The 24,984-nt window shown below is 30.7% G+C and overlaps 4 protein-coding genes across 8 annotated transcripts; 3 read left to right on the top strand and 1 right to left on the bottom strand.

Moving 5' to 3' along the window:
- Positions 1–1,423: 1,423 nt before the first annotated feature.
- Positions 1,424–4,368, top strand: LOC137818960 (probable complex I intermediate-associated protein 30). The gene is made up of 6 exons (XM_068622629.1): positions 1,424–1,588; positions 1,674–1,787; positions 1,899–2,044; positions 2,363–2,443; positions 2,563–2,661; positions 3,930–4,368. The coding sequence occupies exons 1-6, from the start codon at positions 1,537–1,539 to the stop codon at positions 4,116–4,118; spliced, it is 681 nt and encodes a 226-aa protein (XP_068478730.1). The 5' UTR covers positions 1,424–1,536; the 3' UTR covers positions 4,119–4,368.
- A 5,761-nt stretch (positions 4,369–10,129) lies between these two features.
- On the top strand, positions 10,130–13,911 carry LOC137818590 (uncharacterized). Of its 4 annotated transcripts, none has more exons than XM_068622112.1 (7): positions 10,138–11,007; positions 11,118–11,211; positions 11,370–11,437; positions 12,200–12,256; positions 12,856–13,092; positions 13,315–13,389; positions 13,565–13,911. In XM_068622112.1, the coding sequence occupies exons 1-6, from the start codon at positions 10,903–10,905 to the stop codon at positions 13,342–13,344; spliced, it is 591 nt and encodes a 196-aa protein (XP_068478213.1). In that variant the 5' UTR covers positions 10,138–10,902; the 3' UTR covers positions 13,345–13,389; positions 13,565–13,911. The 4 variants fall into 4 exon arrangements, with proteins under 4 accessions (XP_068478211.1, XP_068478213.1, XP_068478212.1 ...); XM_068622111.1 differs by having other exon boundaries at positions 13,561–13,911; XM_068622110.1 differs by lacking the exon at positions 13,315–13,389 and having other exon boundaries at positions 10,130–11,007; positions 13,561–13,911.
- A 4,840-nt stretch (positions 13,912–18,751) lies between these two features.
- On the top strand, positions 18,752–19,956 carry LOC137819502 (dormancy-associated protein homolog 4). Of its 2 annotated transcripts, none has more exons than XM_068623377.1 (3): positions 18,752–19,152; positions 19,301–19,375; positions 19,513–19,956. In XM_068623377.1, the coding sequence occupies exons 1-3, from the start codon at positions 18,900–18,902 to the stop codon at positions 19,515–19,517; spliced, it is 333 nt and encodes a 110-aa protein (XP_068479478.1). In that variant the 5' UTR covers positions 18,752–18,899; the 3' UTR covers positions 19,518–19,956. The 2 variants fall into 2 exon arrangements, with proteins under 2 accessions (XP_068479478.1, XP_068479477.1); XM_068623376.1 differs by having other exon boundaries at positions 18,762–19,152; positions 19,301–19,394.
- Positions 19,957–20,125: 169 nt separating this feature from the next.
- LOC137819007 (acyl carrier protein 4, chloroplastic-like) lies at positions 20,126–21,253 on the bottom strand. The gene is made up of 4 exons (XM_068622703.1): positions 21,064–21,253; positions 20,720–20,833; positions 20,502–20,621; positions 20,126–20,382 (listed from the first exon to the last, which is right to left on the bottom strand). The coding sequence occupies exons 1-4, from the start codon at positions 21,163–21,165 to the stop codon at positions 20,257–20,259; spliced, it is 462 nt and encodes a 153-aa protein (XP_068478804.1). The 5' UTR covers positions 21,166–21,253; the 3' UTR covers positions 20,126–20,256.
- Between the last annotated feature and the right edge of the window lie 3,731 nt (positions 21,254–24,984).

Below are 24,984 nucleotides of genomic sequence, written 5' to 3'. Positions count from 1 at the left end.
ACTCCATGATAACCTAAAACTTGTACAAAAGCTGGAATCAAATGATTCCATTTATCTCATGACTGATAAACATATATTTTTATTCAATAATTTTTAGATTAAAGTTAATAGTTATCTCATAACTATAATTATGACAAAAATTGACCAAATTTTCATATGTAGCTTCAATAAATATTGACCCTTATCACTCGCCAAATAAAAAAAAGATAACATTAATGATCAAATGAGTAAACTTTTGTTATAAAATCGTGACATTTGTTCTATAAAAATATAAATGTCCCTTATCAATACTTGATTGATAAAGTATTCAAAGTTTTTTCATAACTTATTACTAATTTTTTATAAGATAATAACAAGTCTATTAAATTTTTATCTTATTATTTTATCATTAGCTTATAAAAATCTATAAAAACACATTGATTTCACATATTCATTCTTATTTATTGCTTACAATTGACTTAAAACTCTTACTTAATTACGTGTACAAGAATCTTTTGTTTCGGTCTTGGACTTCCTAATCAGATATCACCTTAAGAATGAGTCAGTTTTCTTCTCCAACTCAATTCAGCAACTCTCTATACTTTAATAAGAAAAAAAAAGTATTTAATTTTTTCCTTTTCTTACTATCTTTAATCAAACTAATCTAATTTTTATTTTATTTTTCATCTATTTTTCTTTTTCTCACGTGCCTTCATCTCCTCGTTTATTTCCTTCCTCTCTTGTTAACAACAGCATTAAATTTTGATTAAATTGCAGTTTTAGTTTCTAAATTTTATAAGAACAGTAATTTTATTCAAATTTTAAATAATGCACACGTTTATTTTTTTTTATCCAATTAAACTATAGATTTAACATTTTCATTTTAGGTACCATAAAGAAATGATTTAGTTAATCAAAATATTAAAAAATAAAATACCTTAATATTAATATATGTCAAATTAAGAATGAAACCGAAATTACAAGATTTTTTTATGATGTATGAACTAAAATGGGACAACTAAACTTGGACGGTTTCTTCCTCCACCTCTATATCTTCTTCTGTCACCTTCATACACAACATGAAAAATACATTTCTATCCTTCTTGTGTCACCTCCATAAATTAGTTTCTGGATTATGTAATTCGAAAACTCATTTGAAAAAAGACTTCCGGATTACATAATCTGAAAGCTAAATAAGACTTCTGAATTATATAATCCGGAAAGTAATCATGCATCTGAAAAAAGGCTTCCAGGTTATGTAATCCGGAAGCTAATTACAAATTTAAAAAATGAATTCTGAATTACGTAATCCAAAATATTATAAAGAGGCATTTTTGGAAATTCGAAAATTTATGGAGGTGAGAGAAGAAGGTATGGAGGTGCAGGAAGAAACAGTCCTAAACTTGTTACACTTACAGACACAAGATTTTGGGCTGCATAGTTGGGCCAAAAACTGAAGAAGCCCAAAAAAGAAGGCCCGTTTAGTGATAAGCCTGTTGGTTGGGGCTGTCGCCACTGTTGGTGGTGGCGGCGGCGGTGCCAAGCAGAGAGGGAGAGATGTCGAGATTGCGAAGACTGATACAAGCTTCGGTTGATGCCACCAAGAGAGGTTCTTTTTCTTTTCAATCTTCAATTCATTCTCTGTTACTCTAAATGTTTGCTCTCTGTAACTCCTTTCTGCATTGGAACAAAAGCTATATCCGGTAATCTCGATGATTTGATGCCACCACCGGAGAGACCCATCTTCAGCTTCAATTCCAAGCAAGAGTTAAGCAAGTGGCATTTGTATTCGGATTCCGAATTTGGAGGTGGGGTGCCTCGTTTCGTGCCACTACTTCATTGATTCTAGTGAAGTTTACATTTTTTTTTTCTTTCATCCTTTTAGTTTTCGGGGTTTTTAATGATTCGTTGTTACCCAGGTTTGTCCTCTGCGTCTCTGCAGATAACAGAGTCGGAGAATGGGGTAACTTCTGGAATCTTCTCCGGGAACCTCTCTCAAGATGTCTCTGAGGGCTCTAAATGGAACATCAGTCGTAGTGGCTTCTGTGGAATGCGCTCAAAAAAGGTTGATTTTTTCAAAACCATGTTATATTTAATTAATGTGATTATTGGTGCTTGATTTTTGTTTTTTCTGTACAAACAAATTTGATTACAATGCACTAACAATGTAAGTTATAAAGGGTTTTTTCGCTATTCAATCGTTGATATTGTCATCTTTGAAGTATGATAATATTGTTCAGTTTTGTACTAACTATTTTAAAAAAACATATCTAAGAGGATTTCTGATTAGTTGTTAGTGGAAAAATCTTTACACTGACAGTGAGCGGGAGAGAAATTCTATATTAAATATGTTATTCTTACACAGTTCTTTGTGTCTTTGCAGTTTGATGGCTTTATTGATTTGGATTCATATGATACTATTGCTATGAAACTTAAAGGAGATGGAAGATGTTATATATCTACTGTGAGTGCACTTTTTCATTGCCAATTATGTTATGCTAGAAAATCTAGAAGTTGAGGGCTTAAAAATTTCATTTCTGAGGTGGTTTTATGAGCATTCTGCCTGGGGTGATTTTTGTACAGATCTACACAGAGAATTGGGTCAATTCACCGGGACAGATGGAAGATAACTCATGGCAGGCTTTTGTTTATGTGCCTGAAGGCAACTGGTACATTACAAAGGTAAGTTCTATTTGCTTCTCACTGCTTGCAACCTACTCATGATTGACCAGGCTTTCACTGTGTTGTTAAAACCTTCTCTTTTGTGGGATGTCTGCTCAAGTATATATCCTGTTGCTTACAACAACTTATGATAATTTCTTTTGCATACACTATTTTACTAGTTGTGCCGAATTAAATGGCGAAAGTTATAGGTTTATCTTTGGGAAAATAAGGACTTGGACAAGTCAATAAGATGCAACGAAAGATGTTGCACATCACCACATTGCTTCTGTAGCTTTTCATGTACTTCCTTAGAAGCCTTGCTACTGCAATGTTTATAAAAGGTCTAGGTGTGATGAGGAAATACTATTCCTGGAATCAAATTATAACAGTACACTATTTCTTGGAATAATGTACTGTTTTGCTTTGATTATAAATCTCTAGAGCATTAACACAACACTGGATCATGGAATTTGTAAGTTGGAAAGCTTCTGATACATTTCAGGAGGCTTCCAAGCAAGTATAAACACTTCAAAATAATGGTTGTTTGTGTCATAACCATATCAGAGTCGTATATATCTTAGACTGTTCACAAGCACTTCAACTTCTTCTAACTGCATTCACAAGTTTTTTTTCTTTGTTATTCTTTTGAAACTTAATACCAATAAAGATGTGAATATGACAATAATTAGATAAACTATGGCTTTTTATTCGTCTCTTGTGATTTTCAAAATTTGCCATACTATTTTCTAGTGGTATCATAGTTGTAGTTTATACGAGGTAGCTTTTGTGAATAAGAAATGTTGATTGTTTCTGTGGATCTTATGTTTAACATTGTAATTTTTTGTGCTGCTCATATTTGGAACAACTCAGGCCGTCATGGCTGCTACTCATAAAAGTATCAAATATCAACATTGTTATTTGTGAGTAAAGTAGGTCTTGATGTGCTCCAATCTTATTATTTCAAGTTGAGTGGATAACATGTCAACATATGATAGAATTTTGCTAGGTTTTGTACATGGTTAATCTCGGTCTATGGCTTCATAATCAGCTCATGCCCTGATAAAAGGAGGGTTGTGTAGATCCTCAGCAGCCAACATAAAAAATTTCAATATACTAAACACGGATCACTCATGCTCGTCATCCAAGTCCAATGACATCGTGTAATCTAAGTAGTGAGCCTTGCCAAGTGACATAAGAGTTTCTTTGTGTTGTTTGTACCTAGTTGATTTTCTATATCAAAACAAGTGATGGGTATCACATGCATATTAAATTCATTGATTGACCAGATTCCTCTAGCTCGGTATTTACCTACATGGAGAGGGAATGTTATAGATGCACAATTGGAAATGAATCCATCTCGTATTTTGGGCATGTCTTTGTCTATCAATGCTGAGGGTGGTGTCCCAGGTGCTAGATCTGGACCAGGTGATTTCAGAGTTGAACTTGATTGGATCAAAGCCTTGAGGACAGAATGAAGTGTATAGGTTACACATAAAAATCAAGAATTTTCCTCTTCTTTTAGGGAGCCCTTTTTTGTAATAATAATGTATCATTTTATGGTTCTCAATGGAAAAATGTATTTGGTAGTTATCACAGTACCGATACAAAGACTGTATTATTGAGTGCTATAGTAGGTCCAATAATGTAAGCACTTGCAAAGAACAAAATTCATTGTTTTCATCATGTTCATAGCAGAAGAATCAAGACTTATTGTCACCTTGAAAATATTGCTGACATAATTGGATTGTCGGTCATGAATTAAATGTGGTGAATGAATTTGATAGAAATGTGCAATGCTACTAACCTAGTAATAGTGGCCAAATCTCATCATGAGCTGGTCTTGTACCCATACATAAATTAAAGCTGATGACAGCAATTATGATCTTCTCATGCTATAGGATATTAGTAGCTTACTACTCTAGTTTGCCAAACTAACTGATGCCTTCTGCTAAGAAAGGGTTTCTAAATGTGAAATGATAGCAATATATTTCCTGATGTACTCTTTGAAATAGTATCCTTACCAATGACTGAAAATCATTATAACTCAAAATAATGCATGTTTCATGATCTATTATCACTTATTAATTCACTTTTCAATAGAAAGGCAAATTTCAGCTGTTTATTAATTCAAAATTATTTCACTAAAATAAAGTATGCTTAACTTTAAAACAAATGGGCCGAGGCTCATTTTTATATTGTGTTTTCTTATAAATTTAAGCTAAAAATAGATAATTGAGAATGTTTTGAAAAGAGTGATAATGGATGTACGATAAATTCTCCCTCTCCCTCCATATATTTTCCCTCCATCTTCATACATTTTTTTTTTGTGTTTTCAACAATTTCCTTCTGGTTATGTTGGAGAATGTAGTGCATTTTTGTTTTCATTTTCAAGTGGAGGTGGTCGTTGTTTTTTGTGGTAGCTGATAGTGTTGGTGATTGAGGTAAATTTGTGGTGATTTTATGTTTTCGTTCGCTTTTTTTTCATTCTTTGGAAGCTACAAAATTAAAAAAAAATAACGAGATGCAAGAAATAAAGTACAAAATTATATATATATATAACGAATTTTTTTTTAATTTTCATATGTTCAAATGATGGAATTGTTTTCTCAAATACTGGTTGGAAAAAAAAATTAAATTGTTCTGGAAGGAATGTATGGATTGTGGTGTTATAGTTGATGTTATTTAAAAAAAATGAGGTTATTATTTATTTAGGATTATTTAAAATTTTTGAAAAGGTTAAAATTAATTTTTTATAATTAATATGGAGGTATAAAGGTAGGTAGGGAGGTGGAGGGAGAATTTGTGTATTCATTACTTATTGCTTTGAATGAAACTTATTTGATTTTTTGTGTTAGGTATCTTGCAATAACTTTAATATATCATTAATATGAATGCAACTGGATTATATTTTCCTGAAAAATCTCATTTTTGAATTCTGCAGAGGAAATGAATATGTTATTGGGAATAAATATTCATTAAATGTGATCAACGTGGTATTTGAACAAAGACTAGTCGTAACCAAGATAATAGATCTTTTTGGACTAATGTCACAATAAAGAAAATATCATAGGTTTCCTTTGATTTATTATGTGATCTATAATTGGGCTTGCAGACTTTTCTTTTTCCTTTTGAAGTATATGCCATTACCCACTCCTCGTTATCTGCTGCATTTTTCTGCAGAAAATATCTTATCTTATCAGTGCTATCAGTCACAATGACTGAAGATCCTAATAAGATAAACTTATAACTACAAGCTTCATACTGTTTCATCTTATTATGTTAAATCTACTCTTTGGATATAAATAGTTTTTGGTATACCTTACTTAACTTAATCATGTAAATGAATTAATTAGAATGAATATCTTTCATGAGAGTACTTGTATTAGTTTTCCCACTAAAATATTTTTAGATTTTTTTAAACTAAAGCATTTTAAAGATATCTTCTTAACTTGGACAAAATAAACATCTGTTCTTACATTACAGTGATTAAAAACTAGTAAAATAAGCATCTGTTCTTACATTACAGTGATTAAAATAGTAATAAATTAGGTTTCTGTGAAAGGACAGTGCCTATGTAAATCTTTTTGTTCTTGAATTGTAACTAGAAGAAGGATACACAAAGACAATCCACTTCAATTGGGCTAGGGGTTCAGATGCTTTGCATATGTCACTTATTTCTACAATTTAATTTAGAAGTCACAAAACTTAGAAAGAAAGTAAGCAAGATGCAAAATAGGAATACAAAACTCAAAAAAAAAAGTTATTTTCACATTGTAGAGTAAACTTTTGATTCCGAGAGTTCATAATTTGTTTTAAATTATAAAAAAATCAAATTTCATGGAACCATCACAAGTGTAACAATGGTTATTTTCTTTCTTGATAAATTTTTTGTGATGTTACATGAGGACAAACTTCTAACTACAAGAGACTCAAGTCCTCAAATAAGTGTGAATTTATCTTATGAAGTAATTAAAACATGGCAAATGATAAAGAACTACTCTATCAAACGATGTAGCTGAAAAAGAATGGACGTGTCTCAAGTGGAAGGGAAGTACCAGGGTACAGGAGTGCAATTGAGATTATTTAGATAGATGGAGTTATGTTTTATTTAGAGTTATTTAAAATTTTTAAAAGGAATATTAAAATTGACTTTTCACAATTAATATGTATGGAGATGGAGGAATAATTTGCTTATAAACAAACATAAAAAATTATTGATATTTGGTATTTTGTATTTAATAAACCTTAATTCAAATTAATGTATGATTTTATAGATAAACTTACTACATGATACTTTTGTTAATGTAATGATGAATTTTAAAATGAAAATTATAGAGTGATGCAACAATAATTGTAGCTTAGGATAAACTCTTCTTCTCTCTTTGTATATTAAAGGAAACCAGCTAACACCACTTGTTGCATTTACTGTAAAAAAAAGCAAAACTAAGAGTATCAATTCTTATAATAATAAAACGTCCTTGTATGTCACAGTAAAGCCACTTGACAGTTAAATTATTATTCTTGCAACAACTTGCTATATTTTGCATTGTTCTCTTTTTCTCCTTTCTTTGAATTATTACTAATATTGGAAGTGTGATTAGAGTGTATGGGGCCACATAACATAAGTAACTAAACAAAAAGGGTATCTTCTTGGCTGCATTAAACTACTGCAAATTGGTGTCTTTCTTCAGTGTGCAAGTTGTGAAAGACTAGTTGCAAATGGCCATAAGAAGTCAATGCCATGAACCTTGTTTTTGCTGAGTTATTGGTCAAGTTTAGCCAGCTGAAATAAAATAGTTTCTGAAAATATTGAACAAAAATGGAGTGCCCCCACAAACTTTTTGAAGATTAAGATGATGAGATGGGAATTTGAACTCGTGGACAATTGCCTTCCAACAAGACAACAACCAATGAAAGGATATGGTTTTTCTTTTCCTCCTAAACATGATGCCCTGTTTTAGAAAAATTATTTCCAACAATTCACACTAAAAAAATTATAAATAAAGTATTTTCTTTATTATAATACTAATTTTTAAAAATAAGAAAAAAAACTTGAATAGGTTTTTAGTATTTTGTTGAAATATCTTAAATTAACTTTTTTTTCACTTTGTTCATAAACATATGTTGTTATTATCACTTAAGTTCTAAAAGTAGGGACTAAAATTTTTAGAAATGTCACATCAATTAGGATATGAACGAATGGTATATTATCTTATAAATTGATGTTGTGAAGTTGATTTAGACATAGATATGTTTTTTATTAGTCTTCAACCAATTTTGTGATGATAAATTTTGATATATAAGAAAAAAAAATATTTTTAATCTAATTTTATAAAACTAGTTTGCAAAATACGATGATTGTATCATTTTAGGAAGATAGTAGAAATCCTAAAAAGAGCTTAGATACTCACTTTTTTTTTGCTTAGTTTGAAGAACTTAAATCCGTCATTTATTTAAATAAACAAAGGGAACTTCGCGAAATACAAAACAATAAAAAAAATCGGTGGGAATATATATAGCAATTTAATGTCTTTTTTAATTAATAAATTATAAATTGTTAAATAGTTAAGAAATAAATTTATCTAAGAAAATAATACAAAGGGGGTTTTGTTTTATCTATATAAGAAAAACATGTAAAATAATAAATTTTAACTACTTTTTTCACACATAAATTGTCGGTGTTAACTCTTCTCATCACGTACAATACAATTGTTTGTTTTCTATTATTTTTAAAACTTACATCTTATGAATAAGGGGTCACCCATAATTTTGACTGAATGGTTCAGTTTCTATAAAAGAATCATGTGGACAAAAATGCTTGTTGCCCATTTCAATCTTCTGTGAACAAAAACAAAAAACATTTGAATTATATTTGAACTCGTTATAGGTTGAAATTCAAACAAAAAATGATTTCATAAACAGTCCAAAAGTTTACCCAATCAAAACCAGTCTAATCAAATTCAAACAAGAGAGAAATTTGCATGTAAAAGTAGAAGATTAAGAAGTAGTGAAAATGGTAAAAAAAAAAAGGTTACCATGAACATAGGTGCTAGAGTGTTCATGCAAGCTAAGGCCATGAGTGGTCCACGATCCACATACCCTTCTTTTCCTTCTACTTGCAAGACAATGTCTCCTTTGAGTGCATGCGTGTGATGAAGAATTGAAGATGGTGGTATCATACATATTAGTGTGGTATTGTGTCACGATGTGGCACGTGATTTCGAGGGACTTCTAGTCCTACATGGCCATGAGGGACCACCATCCAAAGGACTATTTGTCTTTGTCACTGCCATAACTCTTGTGGTTCAGCACTTTCTGGTCCCACGGGATCATACCTCATGTCTACTTCATTGCATCACATGAGATCAAAGATCACTGCCCTATAACCCAATACTTCAAAATATCACTCTTCTCTCTTCACTCTACTACTGTGTTTCTGCATCAAGACTGGTTTTTGCAAGAAATCATTTCATAAATTTACAAAACTCTATATATCAAGTCTTTGTTTGAGTAGAAAACCAAGTACTTAAAGAAAGAAATAGAAAATGGTAATTAAATTATAATCATGTATCAGATTCTGGAGAAATTATATTATAAACTGTGTCGGTTTGTACTAGACGATAAATAGAGCTCTCGGCATTCGGTTAGTGTTGACATGAACAAAATTCATTAGGTTCAACATAAGATTAAATGCATTAAACAGTAATTCAACATTACTAATTCAACATAGGTAAGACGTTTCTCATTATGATCCAAAACTCTAATCCAGTTCAATAACAAAGAATCCGTGATAATCATATAAAGAGATATACACATTAATGGTATCAAACACTAAATATCAGGATCTAACTTCAACATCAGAGTATTTTTTACAAATATCATCTAGAACCGAGAGTTTGTGAAAACAAAATATTTAATAAAAAAAAGACAAAAAACAATCAACTGATAAAAAAAGAAAAATAATAGTTTTCTTAATTATATTCTTTTTGAAATAATATTTTTATGGATTAAGTGTGTAAACCTAGTTTTCTCTTATTTTCACCTTGCATGCAAACATGCAATGAATGCTGACGACATTCCCTAATGTCTAGTCTCATCTTCCAAAATTCCATAGTGTCACTTTTTTTTCTTTTTTTTTCTGAAATTGAAATATTATATTTTTGGATCGTGACCATTAAGTATATGAACGTGGGAGACAGAATAATAATAAACTTTTCTTAGTGTGAAGTTGATCTTTAATATTACAAATTTAATAACAAAAAAGCTTTATAATGAAGTATTTATTGTATATATTTTGCAGAAACATAACCTACTTTGGAAAAGTGAGTTGAGTCTTTAACCTTTTTTCTGTGTATGTTATAGGACAGTGACAAGTGCGACGAGGCAGCAGCAATCAATTTCTCCAAGCTGTTAAACAGCCCCAAAAACCAGTGGGACCCACACTTTCATCTCTCTCCTCTTAAAATTCACAAACTCATAAAGAAAAGGACTTTCACATTCACAAAGAAAAAATGGAGTTTCACAATCACAAAGAAAGAACCTTCTGGACACACCCTCCCATGAAATATCTAACCCACCACAGATTCTCAGCCCTACGTTACCACCCTCTATTCTCATACCATAGTCAAAATCAACCACCTTGCTTTTCATCAATTTTTATTGTTTTTTACTTCCATCCATTTTGTTAAAGAACACTTTTTTATACATATTCTTTAAAAAAATCACTAATTTACATGCACTTCATCAAAATTGTAATTAGTATTTTACAAAAAATTGAGGAAACTAGAATAAAACTAAAAGGGTGTTTTTATCATACTTTATTTTTCCTTTAAAGAGTATGAAAACCAAATATAAAAAAAAAACTATATAAGGTGCAAGGCAGGGTTCGAGGTTCTGGAGTGTTCATGAGATCCTAATTTGCTCTTCACCTTTCACTCCACGGAATCAAAAGCAAGTGCTGAGTTCCGTGTCCCTATTCACAAACATGTAGAGCACCAAACCCAACTTGCCATCAAAGTTTTATAATATATTTGTGTATATATAATACCATTTACTTAACAGTGGTATTAATATTGTTGTGATTGTGTGTGATTTTGGTGTTCCTTTTTTAATGTTATGGCTGTACTGAGTTTGTGTGTAAGTTCAATTTGTCGACAACAAACCTTGGTTTGATATTTGATTGGTTCGGTGGAGAGTTTTCCTTTGGTGTGGTTTTTTTTTTGTGGGAAGTTTGGTTTGTTGGTGGTGGTGGGAATAACAATGGCTAATGAAGGAAACAAAAGCAGTGACTTCTATACGATCTTGGGGTTGAAAAAGGAGTGCACTGAATTGGAGCTAAAGAATGCATATAAGAAACTTGCAAAGGTTGGAATTGAACCCAAATGCTTCTTTCTCTGTTCTGCTTTTCTCATTTCTGAACCATGTTTCTTCAAAATTAACAGTTATGAATGATGTTTTGTTTTTTGATTGGATAGAAATGGCACCCGGATCGTTGTTCAGCATCTGGGAATTCAGAGTTAGTGGAACAAGCTAAAAAGAAATTCCAGGAAATTGGGGAGGCCTATTCTGGTAATGCCCTTTTGATGTTTCCACGATTGAACATTGACCCATGATTCACTTGTTCATTTTCTCCTAAAAATTGAAACAAAGTTGGAATTTTTGTTCTTGTTGGAAATTTCATTCTGTGCTGTTTGGTTGATGTAAATGGTGTTTTTCCTCTGTGACAGTTTTATCTGACGCCAACAAAAGATTAATGTACGACGTTGGAGTCTACGATAGTGATGACGACGAAAACGTAAGTCACTCACCTCATCTCATGCCATCTTCTACAGTAACCATGCCCTAAGTTCTGCTCATCCCTATGTTTCATTGCCTTGAAGTGAAGCAATTTTAGTTTGACCCTCTTTTTTCTCAAAGTAACCAATGTGGTTCTATCTTTTTTCAATTCTGTTCTTCTTTGTGTTTAAGGGTAAAACTTGTTTTTTCAAGGGGCTTTCCAAATTGGAATAAGGAGAGTAAATAGTGTAGATTTGAGATTCAATCATCATATACATAACCATTTTAGAAGTCACGTATTTTTTTATTAATTTTTATACTGTTTCGATTTTGTAATCAGAATAGGTGAATGAAGAGTAGAAGACTTGTATATTTAAAATATGCATGAGATTGGAAGGGTCTGATTTTCACTCAACGGTGATGATTAGATTGTGTGAATGCATGAGTGTTATTGTTGTCCTGGAGTCTTGTCACGTTTCTGTTTTTTGCACCGTCCATGTTTTTGTTTTCGTGTTAGAAGGGGCATCTTCTTGTGGAGTAATAAGAATTCGATTAGTCCTACAAATACTTGGCTGTATTCATTGGGATTGCCACAAAGGCACAAGCTTTGATACTACAAGTCAATTTGTTTGTCACAAATCACATGGGCATGTTGCTTATAGAATTCAGTGAGATGGGAATAATTCATCGAATCGAGTTTGGTTTTGGTGGAGGGGACTGAATCTTGTTCGTGATCCGATAATTTATTTGAGCTGATCAAACAATGAATTTCCTTTTGCAGGGCATGGGGGACTTTTTGGACGAAATGTTAACAATGATGAGTCAGACCAAATCAAATGTGAGTCATCATCTAGCTAGTGGGGTGTTGGGTCAGAAAGCTATGCGATTTCAATGTTGTTTGTTTTATATATTTTTTTTGTTTGATGCATAAAGCTAGACATACACATAGTATTTGCTTTTGTCAAATACTATGTAGTTTATAGTTTTTCGATTGTCATGAATGGACCAATCCATTGTCACCAAGCCACCTTTTTTTCTTTTTTGGACTTGGGACCTAACCAAATGCTATGAAATAGGAAGGCTATTATTGAAGTTTCTTGTTGGACCAAAAAAAAGATTAATATTGAAGTTTCTTGCCGCAGACCAAATCAACAACTAGTTGAAGGCCAGTTAGCCAACACCTTTTTTTATCATTCTTGCCTAAATTATAATCATCAAAATTTTCAATAAGTGTCCATTAAAACTAAATTAACTCTTCTCGAATATTTTAAATTGTAACTATAGGTCTGAGAAGTCCATTGAGTTTGCTAGTTTTGAAAGGACCATCTTTGGTATGATAATCTTGTAAAAGTTTGAAAAAAAATTGAAAGCATCTAAAGGTTGGTGCCAAGTTTATTTGGGCATAGACAATTGATGAATTTATGTGTGAAATAACAGGAAAATGGAGAGGAGAGCTTTGAGGAGTTGCAACAGTTGTTTGAAGACATGTTTCAAGCTGATATTGGATTGGATGGAAGCTCTTCTCTTTCTTCTGCCAATTGCTCTACTTCATCTGCTTACATGACTTACAGTGAAAGTTCTAGTTCAAATAAACGCAATTCCACTGAGATGAAATTTGGGAAGGCAGAGGATTCCTCAGTCTTTGATACCAGTTACCAGAATTTCTGTTTTGGGGTCAGTATATACTGCATTTTTCATATTTTTTCATTTGATACATCATATACCATCCATGCCATACATAATGATTATGAGAAATGAAGTGTTGGACTGACAGTACATGGAAATTAAACTCAACAAGAATTTGCATGATCTGTTGGGGGTATTGGTTAAGGGAAAAGATAGTTTATTTTTAGTTGAATCTTTCATTCAGTCTTTTATGTTGTTCGTGTCCACAAGGTCGGTCATGTAAACTATCATTACCAGTGAGTGAGGATACAAAAGAATGAAGTATGTGTGAGGCATGTAAAAGTGGTAAGTGATTCCCTCTAGTTTTCTGCTTATACAATTTCGTTTATCTCAGGTTTTTGGCTGGTAATTGTGTAAGTCCAAATTCATGTGCCTCATATACATTACATGGCATAATACCTCATGCATTATGATAAGACTTAAACTGACTTTGTATTTCTTGATCTTGGTGTGAAGACAGGTGAACCTACTCCAAGATATAGAGGAGGAAAGGGAGGGAATTCCAGAAGGAGGAGGTAGCAAAAGATATAGAAATGGCAGAAAGCAAAAAATGTCCTACGAACATGATGTTTAATCTAATAGCTACGCAGGAGTTTCCAGAGTAATGAACTTGTACAATTCAAAATTTAGGAGGGGAAAAGAACTAAGGAAGAGCATAGTTTATACAGAATTAGTTCTAGGCCATTGTAACTTCCTGCCATGCCATACAAAAACTATGGTAGTGGCACCTTCAATCTCTTGTTGAATCTGTTGCAGTTTCATGCTAGTAATTTAAATTGAAATCAGTTGAGGAATCGTTTAAGCTTCTTCATTTGTGCCAATTGCCACTATTTCATTTTCAGATATTTAGTTCAAAAGTGCAATATTAACCATTTGTTTCAGAATTGAGACACAGTTCTTAATGTTCACTTTGATTTGAAGGGAATATTCTTCTTGTGTAGCCTAAAGTAGACAAGGGAAAGAAAGGATAAGGAGGGTAACACAACAGAACAGAAACTTATTCAGTGATATTTGACAAATTGTCCAATTCAAGGATGTGGAGTGCATTCCACTTCCTCTCTGGCCTTAAAAGATATTTTTCCTGACATCATGAAAACGTGTGGAATGAATGAAAAGATGAATTGAAGCAAAGGAAAATGGCAGGTGGTGGACATTAATTCTATAAATGGATTGGCCCTAAGCACGTGCAGAGAGACCCCACATGCTATGGAAACATGAGCAGATTACAAAACAATTTCTCAACTAAAAAATAGAGCAGATATTCAGATAGACACTTCTAGTTCACTTTTGGGTTTGAAGGCATTTTGGGGCCCCAATTCCTTGCAAGTAGCCAAATATTTTAATTGCCAGAAGTGTAATTTGTGGGTCCTTGAGGCACAATAATTGGTTGGCTTTTGTTGCACAAGTTGTGCAACTTGGGCTTAACATAGAATTTGATGGTTGTCCATAGTTTCCAAGTGTTTGAGCAAAAAGCGTAAACCATGGCGGCACCACAACTTTAGTCTGTCATTCTCATTGATTGGTTTTCGGTAGTTGGTACTCAATGCAATGTTCTGGTTTTTAACTTGACAAGAAAATCACTGCTAATTTACACTTCAAATAAAAGTACTACTAAATGTGTGTGTTTTTTTTTAGTTTCTTTAATCCTTAAACAATTCAAATCTTAAAAAATAAGACTATTTTGCACCAAGATATATTCTTAAAAAAACAAACAAACCCAAGTTATGACACTGTAACACACATTTAAGACCAACACACATTTAAGACCAACACGTGATTTAGTATAAAGTAAATTTAAGTTTAATTCGTCTTCACAAAATCGACTTATGAAGTGAAGTTTGTCATAGTTTATATACTATAATTCAGTTTTATATCTAGTTTATGTGAGATATCTTACACACTCTCTCATAGCAAGACTTGTACATCTTGTGTGTAAGACTAGATATTTATGGATGGTTAGCAAGTGACGGAATAATTCCAACAAAGTTCAGTAAGATAGATTATGATATTATATTGCATTTCTATGGTTAGAGAAAGCGGAAAAAAAAGGCATATAAGTTTTGATGTGATGATCTAAAGTTGTGATAAAGATATATGTTGGCTATTTAGAAGTTTTGATGGAAGAAGATGAAAATATTTTGCTTGAAGTTTCGTAATCACGTGACAATCTACATCATTGTGCTTTGTACGCTAGTGAAAAATAAGATTCATAACAATTAGCCTAGTTGTTAGGCTATAACAATAAAGGTTAGTCGGATGATAAGGATAAATTTGGAGATCACATTAAAGAAACATTAGTCATTGTAACTCACAGGAAGTGTAAGCTAGAGCTCGATACTCAACATTGGAGGAAAAACGAGATATGGTGCTCAATTTTTTTGTTTTCCAAGATATATGCAATAAAAATCTTTACAGTGTGATGTTAAGGGAGCTTCATACTTTCCAAACAGGTCTTCTTACATATGTATATATACACTAGTTTATCAAGAATATGTAAAAAAAAAAAATTGAATTTTGATTCATTGCAAGAGATAACTTAGAATCATCTAAAGTAGTTTTCCCTTCTCAATTTGAATTGTTGAAAACCTTTAATTGTATAAGCAAGGGAAAAAAAGCACCCTATGCAGGAGAGCCCTTTATGTACCTTAGGATACGATCCACAACATTGTGATGATAAATAGGAGGAATTGGCTCCAAAATTGTACACCGAATTTGATGTCAAGTCTAGTGTTAGTCAATAAAGTAACCTTCCAATCATTCGAAGATATGATTCAACTTTATTGAACATTTGTTTTACGTTTGTTGTCATAGGTGTAAAACATGGTTTGGCTGCACACATTTTGAAGTCTACTAAAATATCAAGAGCACACTTCTTTAACAAACATGTATCCCTTTGATTGAGCAAGCTATCTCCAACCCCAAGAAAAAATTCCAGTTGATCAAAACCTTTCATTTTAAAACTTTCATTTAGAAATTCGTTAACTTTGTTCATGTCGTTGAGATTGTCACCGCCAAGAATGATGTCGTCCACATAAACGAGTAAGGCAAGAAAGTAAGTGACATTTTTATTAGTGAATAAGAAGTTATCGGAAGAAGATTGAATGAATTTGAGGTTATGTAGAGTTGAAGAAAGCTTAGCATACCACTACATGCTTGCTTGTTTTAGGACATAGAAACTAACACACTTTATTTGGCTTGTTGGTGTTTAGTCATTGGGGGTAAGATCATGTAAACTTCTTCATTTAAATCACCATGGAAAAATGTGTTATTTACCTCAAGTTGTTCTAAAAATCAGTTCTTAGAAACAGTTAGAGCAATGAGTAGACGAACAATGATCATCTTGACAACTAGAGGATATGTGTCTAAATAATCAATCATTCATGTTGGGTACATTGTATTTTGAATTATAGAATCTGAAATACATATCAAAATTTAATTATGGGTTGTAAAATTCAGAATACAAAATTTGTATTCCAAATTGGACAATTTTGGTATTTTTTGAAAATATGGGGTGCCACAAGAAATTATGGAGTTGCAAGAAGAATTTGCCTACAAATACTTGCAGCTGTGATTCAATTGGGCTCAAGCCCAAAAACTGGACGGTCTAACTTTGAGACCATAGAAGCCTTATGATACCCATTCAAATTTAAAAAGGGGTTTCTATTTGTAGCCCCCTTTTGAATTTTCACATTAATAATATTTTTTAAAAATCATATAATACCTTAATTAATCTTATCCTCACACCCTTCTCTCCTTTCTCTTGTTCAATTCCTCATTTCAAAAAAATTTGGATTTATTATTAGAAACCAAAAAGATACTCACTTCACTGGACTTACTCTTTACCAAATAAAGAAATATTGGTTGGGCCTAATTAGAGGCTTCTTCTTCCTGCACCCCTATATTTTTCTTCCTGCACCCCCACAATTTTCTAAATCCCGAAATTGGCCTTAATACTTTATTTGAAAAAGGACACCATGGTTACCGAAAATAGGAATCTGGGAGTGTGCTACGGATTCAACAATCCGGAACTGAATTTTTTTTTTCCGGATGAGGGAGTGTTCTGGAAGCAATTTTTGCATAAATTATTGATTTCTAGATTGTTGAATCTGGAAGTCTAATTCTATTACAGATTTATGGATTTGGAATGCTTTTTTTTTTAAATTACAGATTTTTGAATCTGGAATGCATATTCTGTTATGGATTGGTGGATCCGGAATGCTTTTTTGAATGATGCATATTTTAAATTACGGATTGGTGGATTCGAAATTTTACCGGAAGTGTCAATCCGAAATTTTTCTGGATTCCATAATCCATAATGCAAAAAATAAATATAGTTCAAGTGTATTTTAGGGTTTTTAAAGAATAATAGGGATAATTTAGTCTTTGCATAACATTATGGGGGTGTAGGAAGAAAAATGTAGGGGTGCAGGAAGAAACTGCCCTAATTAGAAAACCGAATAGGTAACAAGAAAGGGTTTCTATCTGTACCCCTGTGTTATGTTTTTCACTCAATGTTGATCCTTTTGACTTATATGATGTATTTATTTATGAATCTTTTCTATTCAGAAAAAAGTACATAATTTTGATGTTTAAAATACTTTGTTTTCACAATGTTGGTTCATAAATCATCCCAGTGGTGTAATTTTAAATTTTAGTATGCCATCAACATATCATCACATCACATGTGAGGATGCCATATTAATGTATTTATTTGTCAAAACTAACACATTATGTCGCATGTTAATGAGATGTTATTACTATAGTTATTAATGGCTAAATAGATTAAATTCGACGTATTTAATTTAAAAAATATAAATATAATTAGTGCATGTATTTAGGGTTTGGATCTATCTTCATTCATTCAATAGAAATCTATTTAAAATGTGTGAATAATGATGAAAAGTAACGGATTTTTAAAAAAATGAAAACAAATAATAGACTTTTTTTTTTTCAAAAGCTAATAATAGGTTCAATCACTAAAATGATGTAATTTATGTTCCATTTTTTTATATAGGTAAGTTTCTTTTTAAAAATAATATGTAAATGGATAAGTTGAGCTTGAAAATATCACTTTGCAAATAAGAAATTATTATTGTAAATACAATTTTTTTAATAATTTTGATGAAGAAGTTGTGCTTTATGTTATGACTTTAGGTGATTTACTATTTATTTTTTGAATGAATGTAGAATTATGATTCTAATTATGACCCTGAGATTATTTTTTAAAAACTTAAATAAAAGGTATGCTTTAAAACATGTTTAGATTTTTTTATATTATTTAAATTGAAATTGTGTTTGTAAGGGCAACTTTTTTATGAAATAATTTTTATTTCATTATTTTCCATGTACAATAACTTTAAGTTTACCAAAATTTATTTATTTTACACAGAAATTATATTTGAATTATACTCAACCTACAATTAAATAAATAATTATATTATAAAAAAAATTTAAAAATAAAAAACATAAAATGTGTACAAAATTAGGCAGAGCCAACATAGCAACGGGTATGTAAATAGATGGCTGAAAACTAACCCTTATTAGCCGGAGCTAAGTCTCCATAATTAATCAATAATTAGTTAATTAATTAAACCTGTTAACTCAACCTTCCATTTCTCGTTATAAGTAATCGCTCATTCTTGACAAAAATCAAACAAAAAAAAAAGAAAAATTATAAAAAAAAAGTTTGTTTCTGGTTTTTTTTTCTCTCTGTCGTTTCGCTCCCTTCATCTTTGATCTCGTGTTGCAAACTCGCACATACTAATATTCGTGAGAAAAGAGAAGATATAGTGTATATGATGGGTTTTCTTCACAAGCTTTGGGACGAAACGTTGGCGGGTCCCGCACCGGAAACGGGTCTGGGCAAGCTCCGAAAGTTTAACACCTTCTCCGCCGGCACCGCCTTCCATCCAACGGTGCCGGAGGATGTTCCGATCAGCCGCAGCATCACCATTGTTCGGACTCACTCTGGTCTGGGAAGCACCTCAACCTCTGCTACTGCTTCTCCTTCTTCTTCTGCGCCTGTCACCCCTCGCTCCCCCTTGTCTCGTTCGTAACAACCTCTCTCTCTCTCTCTCTATAAAGCAAACAGAAATTGTCGGATTTTTTCGATTAAATCGACCAGTTATTAAGAATGTTACATTAATAAAACATTTACGAAGTTGTAGCATGAATTCAAGTTTTGTGACAATTGCAGAGGAGTCGCCCGGCGGTGATTTCAAGAAGTTCACGAGGAGGAAATTGTCAACAGTGGAGAGTGCTGCAAATAGAAGTCCGACAATTTACGATTGGTTCTCTGATTTTCAATTATTGTTCTCTTAATTTCTGCGACATTTAACGTGACATATGTGTCTCTCGTATTAACATGCCTATTTTCTCATTATGGTTGTTGTGTTTTGCACTCTGCAGGGTGATTCTGAGTTCTTTGGATCGCTACTGAGAGGGGAAAGGAGATGTTTTGCTTTTAATTAACTTGAATATCATCCCGCTGAGGCAGAGAGGGATTACGTTTTCTGTACATACAGCACCACTGATTCCAATTTCCGAAGGGAGCCATGTTATATTATGCATGGCACCTTTCTATATTGCACATATTATATAGTATAAAGTATATGAATATATGAGTACTTTCACCAACCAATAAAATGGCTCAGGTGATGCAGGGTCTACCCAGCAGATTGAGCCAATGCTTCATGGGATTCCGAGCATCAAAATGAGTACAAAACCAGCTTATGTATATATGGTTTTCTTTTTCCTTTGTAAATATCACTTCTGTACTCTGAAATCTCTCAGTGAACTCAATGAAGCTTGAAAATTGCTATTATATATAAATATATGTTTCTGCTTTTGTTACACCCCTGGTGCTTAGTGTTAAGGATTTAATTCTCATTTCATAACAAAATTCAGCGACATATCTTCATACATGCACAATCCAAAGATTGAGTATGTATCAGCTATTTACTCAAATAGATGATTAATTGTTACATGGCCTCAAGCAATTGATTGGTTCAATTCAAAAAGACTGAAACAGCAATTATTATTTGAGGAAATTAAGAGGTAAATGCGTAGATGACAATACATTAGACATTAAGCATTCTATACCAATTTCTGTCAAAATCTGAAAGGACAGCTATGGTTTGACCCCAGCTTCTTTTAGGTTGAAGCAGTCTTCACCTTCTCAATCAGATCAGCGGCATCTTGGACGGTAGAGATGTTCTCAGCTCCACCTTCTCCAATAGAAATGTCAAACTTCTCTTCCAAAGCCATCATGATTTCAACCTATTTAAATTTAGGCATATCAGAACATATGACAAACCACTTTATGCCTAGATTAATACTTATTTATCTTGTATCATATAAGATACAACTAAAAACAGTGCTAGAATTTGAGGCCTTACAGTGTCAAGAGAATCAGCACCCAACTCTGAAAATTTAGTTTGTGGAGTCACAGTGGTTTCATCAATAGAAAGTTGCTTCGCAATTGTGCATTGTACAATTTGCAGAGTTTCTTGTTGAGCCTTCAACCAGTAAATGGAACACATAAGAGAAGCCAACAAAACAAGAGACTTAGGAAATAAGTATTTAACTAGGGAAAGTGGGAGAAAGAAATTATTACAATGGAACAAGAGATTGTACTATTAATGCCACCAGAGCATGCAAATGTCCATTTTGTTGCCTTTTTCAACTGGACTTTGTTTATATGTTTTAGCCCGCTAAATACAGAGCTTCCCTGCATAAGAAAACAAATGATGACAACAAAGAATCACTACAGACAACAATTCTCCCTCTGATCGAGTATTAGCACAGTCAGGTTGAATATCAAGGACTTGAATTTTAGATTAGTGGTTAAGTTAGAACAACTTTAAGTTAGTTAATCCATGTGTTTGGTAGTTAAACCACTGATAACATGCAGTACAAGATACAAACTTATTTCAATGAAGAAAACAGTGTTTTTCTTACCACTGTGGACAGTTTCTTCATTTGGTGAGTGGTTGTTGTTCTGACCCCATGATTGAAGGAGAGGGTAGCCAATGAAGTTGCAGTGGAGAGAACAGAAGTCATGACTTATTTGGGTAAGTGCTCAACTAGAAAAAATATAACTCCTGAGAGGCAAGAACTTTATGGGCTATATTGTAATGCAGATTTTATATGGTTGATGCCATTGAGAATATATATGTAATGATTTAGCTCAAACAGCTAATAGGTTATGAGTTAGAATCGATGATTAAAAAAACATCATTCTGAGGAGCCATAAATTGGGCGGAGTGCACCAGAAAATGTGTCTTTTTTACAGATGGGTTATTGATTATTGAATAAGCCATTCCATGCTAAAAGACCAAAGACACTTCCTGTAATTTTTGTCTGCTTTACAACTGATCAACACTATGTCAATGAGACAAGACAATCCTTACCTTTTTCGTTCTATTCTATTTTATTTTAGGTCTTTGTCTTCCCAAAGTCACAATAATCCAAATTAATGAGTCAAGTTTGATGAAGTTACTTAGGGGGATACAAATACTTTAACATTTTCTTTTCTTTAGAAATGCTAATAAATTATTCTTTGAATAAACATTTTATTGACTAAAGTTTATTGAAAATCTAAAATGCTAAAACATTTTTTTTTTTAATTTAAGATATCAAAACCAACCTTTATGCAAATTAAGTTTCCTTGAATCGATATGGTTGACATTTCGCTCAATAAAATTAATTTAATGTAAAAAATATAGTTTTGAAATATAAAGAAAGATTCACTCTAAGATAACCCACTGTTATAATTTTCCAATAATTATAACTACTAACTATTAAACTAATAATATAAATATAACATACAATATTAATATAAATCTACATTTTCTTTTTTAATTGAAACTTCACATCACTATGAACCTAACATATTCTCACCTCCCAGAATTAACAATTATTTATTATTACATGAAAAAATATTATAAAAAAAATTCAAAGGAATTAGACCAAAACTCATACAAAAGGAATAATAAGATCACAAAATTAAATAATTATAAATAATAATCTCTAAGAAGTTCTTCAACGTAATAAAAATAACTAGAAAAAAATAAAAATAATATATATATAAAAGGTTAAACCGTTTATGTTAATATTAGAAAAGGTTATCTATCTCAAATATAATCTCTAACACAGAATAAAGAAAAGAAGAGTAGAAAATATATCTTAATGGAACAAATTATCATTTTTTTTCAATTCACTAGAATATTATTTAGTTCACATTATTTTTCATGTCCAAACACACAAAAATTTCAAAATATCAATATTCAATAAAATTCACTTAATTCATAACATTTTCATTCTCAAACTTTACTAAATATTGTATACAAATAATTAAAATATTTATACAATATAATCTAAATTATGTAATTAATATGATAAAGCTTATAAATAGAAAAAATAATTATTCAAAATTAATTTTATAAAAATTACAATCTTTCTTTAAACTATTTTTGTTTGTCTTACCTCTAGATTTTTGAATTAATAGTTCATCATTTTTAAGATCTGAGTCACACTTAACAAAGCTAGCTAAGGGAAGAATAAAAGTTGGCAATTGAATTTTTGTAAAAAGTGAGTTTTTGTTTGTCCATTGGGTTGTTTACATGTGTGTTTTGAACTACTAGTTTAGGGTTGTAATAGTACCTTTAGTTTAGGGTTTGTGAAACTATAACCGTTGGAATTTGTTGTAGTAGCTAGATTTCTAGGTGAACGAAGATATTCTTATGAAGTATTCATGCATGTAGTAATGAATATTCTCTTATGGATAGATTATAAATATTAAAAATTATTGTGATATTGTTGTTTTGATGAAAAAGGTTCAATCATAAAATTGACATTTGGTTAGAGTTATTCTTTAGTTCAGTTACTGGATTTGAAAAATATTATTTAAATTTCAAGTTGAGGAGTTTGTGATATGTGATTATATTGAAATTCAATGTTAGGTTTTTAGTTGATGGAGTTTTTCTGTTGGTTAGAATTGAGCTTTGGACTCAAATGAAAGAATTGAAAATAATATGTCCTTTAAATGATGTCTTTTACATTATTGAATGATAATATGAGTGTGGAATGGTTAAATGCATTCAACTTATTGCGTTTGAATGAAGAACGTTTGTTAAATAAATCTGAACATTAGTATTAGAATCATAGAAGTTTTATTTGGGAATTTTGAAATGGTTAAATTGATCATAGTAAAAAATAAATATAGTTATCTTTTGTTTGAGTTTTGAGATTAAATCATAATTAGATGGCACATGATAGAATTGTATTATGTATTTAAATGTAGATTTATTGAATGTGAATGTAGTTTTGGGATTTGAATGATCAACTCAAATAATTAGTTGAAGTTAATTTTGAAAATTAGGTAGATTGATAAGTTTTTCATAAATTCGATCAAGCATTTACTATCTCTGGAGAAAATGTGAATATCAATGCGAATAAAGTTAAAAACACACAAATCGAGAAAAGAAAATTCCAATCAAAATTTTATTCATGGAATGCGAAGAAAATTGTAATTTACTAAATAAATATATATTTACTTAATTAATTAATTATAATTTATTTTTTTATCCTTTTATTTTACATTTAAATTATTATTATTTTTATTTAAAATAAAATTAGAATTTAAATATAAAATATAATCAGAATTGTAAAAAAATAATTATTATAAAATATCATAATTAATCATATTATAAATATAAATAATAATCAAAATAAATATATTTTTTAATAATATAGAAATAAATTTATATAATAATTATATTAATTACAAAAAATAAAGATAAAAATAATAAAGTTATTTAATGTAAAAATAAGTTTATATCAAATATTTATAATTATAAATATTTAAAGAATATTTTAATTAAAATAATTATAATTTATAAATAAATAAATCAAATTAATTTTTTTAACAATTTTTAAATATAAGGTAAATTTGTAAACTTACGTTTTTATTAATTAAAAAAATAATAATTTCAATCACATCTATCACATTACTCACAAACTTTTCCTACACTTTCTACTCTATTTACCTTAATCCAAACACCATAACTTTCTTTTCACTTTTCTTTCAAAACATCTAAAATTCACTTTCTCATTTTCACTCTCTCATCCAAACATAGAATTAGACTTAGAGAGTAATTGAAAAAAAATCATTGCATTCTCTCAACGATTTTGTTGTTGCTGAGTAGTTCAATAATTAAGATTAGTATTTTTCATTATAGTTTTCTAGTTATTGAATAGTTCAATTCTTTTTTAACTAGAATTAGTAATCTGCATGAAATTGTTGCTGTTATATTTACAATGATTTTAGAATCAATTAAAAAAACGATCTAAAACTCGAGTTATGATTGTTTAAGTGATAAAAAATCAAACAATCAATGTTGTTATTTTTAAACTTTTAAGCTAAATAAATTATTTTTTTTAACTTGAAGTCTTCATAAGATTTATATTTTATCATCTTAATTGGTTAATGAGATATATTTTAAGTATGATTGGATGAATAAAATTCGACATGTTTATTATCTTTAACCATTGTAATGCAATGATTATTTTGTGAATTATTTTTGAATTATTATGTTATATAATGAAGTAAGAAAGCATAATATATGATACGATGACTATTTTAAATATTATTAATTTAATTTATTTTATATATATATATATTTAATTTGTATTTATGTGACTTCAATCGTAATGAACCATATTATTGAATTTATGTATTAAATAACAGAACATACAATATAAAAAAAAACACTTCACCAATAATTTAACTCATATAAACATAAGATTATTAGATGATAAGAAGTTAAAGCCAAATTGTTACCCAACATAACATAAGATTATATATATATATATATTAAT

This window comes from Phaseolus vulgaris, chromosome 10 (genome assembly GCF_000499845.2).
Source record: "Phaseolus vulgaris cultivar G19833 chromosome 10, P. vulgaris v2.0, whole genome shotgun sequence".
NCBI lineage: Eukaryota > Viridiplantae > Streptophyta > Magnoliopsida > Fabales > Fabaceae > Phaseolus > Phaseolus vulgaris.
Note: the sequence above shows the minus strand (reverse complement) of the source record. Positions and strands in the feature narration are given on the sequence as shown.

Coding starts and splice junctions, on each gene's coding strand:
- LOC137818960 (XM_068622629.1), top strand. CDS start 1,537: ATGTCGAGATTGCGAAGACTGATACAAGCTTCGGTTGATGCCACCAAG. Junction 1,788..1,898: donor TTCGGATTCCGAATTTGGAG/GTGGGGTGCCTC, acceptor GTTGTTACCCAG/GTTTGTCCTCTGCGTCTCTG. Junction 2,444..2,562: donor GAAGATGTTATATATCTACT/GTGAGTGCACTT, acceptor ATTTTTGTACAG/ATCTACACAGAGAATTGGGT.
- LOC137818590 (XM_068622109.1), top strand. CDS start 10,903: ATGGCTAATGAAGGAAACAAAAGCAGTGACTTCTATACGATCTTGGGG. Junction 11,212..11,369: donor AATTGGGGAGGCCTATTCTG/GTAATGCCCTTT, acceptor CCTCTGTGACAG/TTTTATCTGACGCCAACAAA. Junction 13,093..13,564: donor ACCAGAATTTCTGTTTTGGG/GTCAGTATATAC, acceptor GTGTGAAGACAG/GTGAACCTACTCCAAGATAT.
- LOC137819502 (XM_068623376.1), top strand. CDS start 18,900: ATGATGGGTTTTCTTCACAAGCTTTGGGACGAAACGTTGGCGGGTCCC. Junction 19,153..19,300: donor CCCTCGCTCCCCCTTGTCTC/GTTCGTAACAAC, acceptor TGACAATTGCAG/AGGAGTCGCCCGGCGGTGAT. Junction 19,395..19,512: donor AGTCCGACAATTTACGATTG/GTTCTCTGATTT, acceptor TGCACTCTGCAG/GGTGATTCTGAGTTCTTTGG.
- LOC137819007 (XM_068622703.1), bottom strand. CDS start 21,165: ATGACTTCTGTTCTCTCCACTGCAACTTCATTGGCTACCCTCTCCTTC. Junction 20,834..21,063: donor TGAAGAAACTGTCCACAGTG/GTAAGAAAAACA, acceptor TTTCTTATGCAG/GGAAGCTCTGTATTTAGCGG. Junction 20,383..20,501: donor GTGCTGATTCTCTTGACACT/GTAAGGCCTCAA, acceptor AAATTTAAATAG/GTTGAAATCATGATGGCTTT.